Genomic DNA, 2,158 nt, shown 5'->3' with positions numbered 1-2,158 from the left:
CCTTTTGTTTCTCCTGTTTTTTTGTTGAGGTGGTTGGGGCTGATGGCGGTTTGCGTTGCATTGTTTTAGAGGAGCCGGGTGCCATTTTCCAGGGAGTGGAAGAGCACTGGCTCTCTCTGGGGGGACTTGTAGGAATGCTTCTTTGAACTGCCAACAGTTAATTATTTCTATGGGATTAACCTACCCCTTTATCTTCCTGTGGCTTTCCTATCAGGGGAGTGCCTCAGAAGGCTGGTGGGTTGCCTGTTTTTGTGTTGCGGAGGTTGGGTAGAGGTTCCTGAAACAGCTTGTTATGTTGATGAGTGTTGGCCAAGCTGCCTTATACCCCCAGGTACACAGGCAGGAATTCCCCTGTGAGAAGTTGGGCAGAGTATCCCCTGGTGGGGAAGCAGGGCTTTCCCTAGCCTCGGGCTAACTACACAGGGTGGAGCTCACCTAGCTGGGTGTGGTGCAGGCGTAAGTGCCCTAGGCTACGTACAGGGAGTGGTCTGGAGGTCAGCAGTGGTGTGTGAGAGAACCGGAAAGAGACAGAGGAGAAAGAAAAAATAAATTTAAAGTAAGACTGGGGTGTGGGGGGATATAGGGGAGTGAGGGAAAGAAAAGCAACTATGTAGCTGAGTCCCACTCCCCTTCCGTGGAGCTGCAAGAGTTTTGTCCCTACCCCGAGGCAGCGGTGGCAAGGTGTGACTGTGCTGAGAAAAAGCCCCTGAGCAGGCCTCTGGATGGTGGGAGAACAGAGCAGAGATGTAAACAAAAGCTACACTAACAGAACCCCTATCCCTGCCCATGGAGCTGCAAGGGTCCAGTCCCTGCCCTAAGGCCGGTGGGGGGCAAACTTTGGCTGTGTTGAGACCAAATCCCCTTACAGGCTCCAAATGGTCCCGGCTCCAACAAGGACAGTAGCGGGGCCAAGTCAAGCCCCAGCCGGCTTCCACTGAGGTAAGCCAAAAGCCCCCAGCCCCTCAAAACACCATGGTTCTCTACCTACTTATCTTTATGATGCTCCTCCTGCGTTCCAGTTGTGTTAAAATTCCCTCTAAGTAACTCTACTGGGCTGGATTCTGCGGAGTCCCTCTGGTATGTGTCACTCCGTCGCCATCTTCCTGGAAGTCCCCTCTTCAAAATAATTTTGTGTTTGGTCCTAGTAAACGTGTAAGAACTGTTTTTCCTTTCCAGGTTGTCACAGCTCATGCAGTTCGGGTCCCTGTCACCAGCAACCTGAGTGCCAGCATCACTGGGTTTCTGCCCATTCATTGTATTTACCAGCTCCTCAGGAGTCGTTCTTTCACCAAGCACAAAGTTTCAATCAAGGTATGGTCTTAAGTTAGGTGTCAAGCTACAACTCAAGTGAATGAACACCTTTTTTTCATTGCTGTAGCAGTTTGGAGGCCTTTTCTTTGGGCTTTATGTATGACATATATGATAGCTGAAGCTAAGTCACTAGTCATTGAAATAACTTAGAATCTAATTTAAGCTTTTTAATATAATTATCTCAGTTATTTACAAAATATACAATTTAATTCATCTAAATTCTCAGGAATAGTATATGGCTATTTCATTAAACTTTATTAAGGTAATTGTTGTTTTCTATTATTTTATTTTGTTCACCAAACCAAGAAAGTCCCTGGTTGGTCATGGCCAGCATATGCAGATTTATCATGAGGACACTTCACACTGAACATATACAACTTCTAGTATTCTCATATATATTTTGATGTGTTTTCAATTGGTTAGAGTTGGCTATATCAAATAGTTAAAAGCTTCCTGAAGAAAAGACCGCAGAGGTTAAGAAATCTGAATTTTTTTCTAGAGGTTCTTTATTTACAAAAAAACAACAGTATGTACTCATACCTGACCCATCAATTTTAATTGTCATTGTTTTTATGTAGTGAAACTATTTTTCAGCTAAATTATATTGTCTGCTTTTTATATCTTCCTTAAGAGAAGTAAGAAATAAGTATCCAACTTCATGCTAGCGTACACTAGTTAAGTGACAGTCTCCATCAGTATGTGTCACAGCCACTTCTTTGATCTGCCTGAGCGTGTGTTCTAAAGAACTGCCCCTCTCCCTCTCCAGATGCCTCACTGCCATGGCGTCTCCACCACAGCCCACATGGCTCTCTAGATATCGATGTAGTAGGGTTTACAATTTTTTTTT

General features: G+C 44.8%; 1 protein-coding gene across 1 annotated transcript in view; it reads left to right on the top strand.

Moving 5' to 3' along the window:
* The window catches only part of INTS2 (integrator complex subunit 2), a 59,916-nt gene that overhangs the window by 33,066 nt on the left and 24,692 nt on the right, over nucleotides 1-2,158 (top strand). The window contains exon 13 of the mRNA XM_004707371.2: nucleotides 1,177-1,311. Within this exon, the coding sequence (XP_004707428.1) occupies nucleotides 1,177-1,311 (135 nt within the window). The remainder of the gene's footprint in view (nucleotides 1-1,176; nucleotides 1,312-2,158) is intronic.

Source organism: Echinops telfairi, unplaced genomic scaffold, assembly GCF_000313985.2.
Source record: "Echinops telfairi isolate 266 unplaced genomic scaffold, ASM31398v2 ScPeMD7_7458;HRSCAF=8496, whole genome shotgun sequence".
Classification (NCBI taxonomy): Eukaryota; Metazoa; Chordata; class Mammalia; order Afrosoricida; family Tenrecidae; genus Echinops; species Echinops telfairi.
This window is presented reverse-complemented; position numbering and strand designations above follow the sequence as displayed.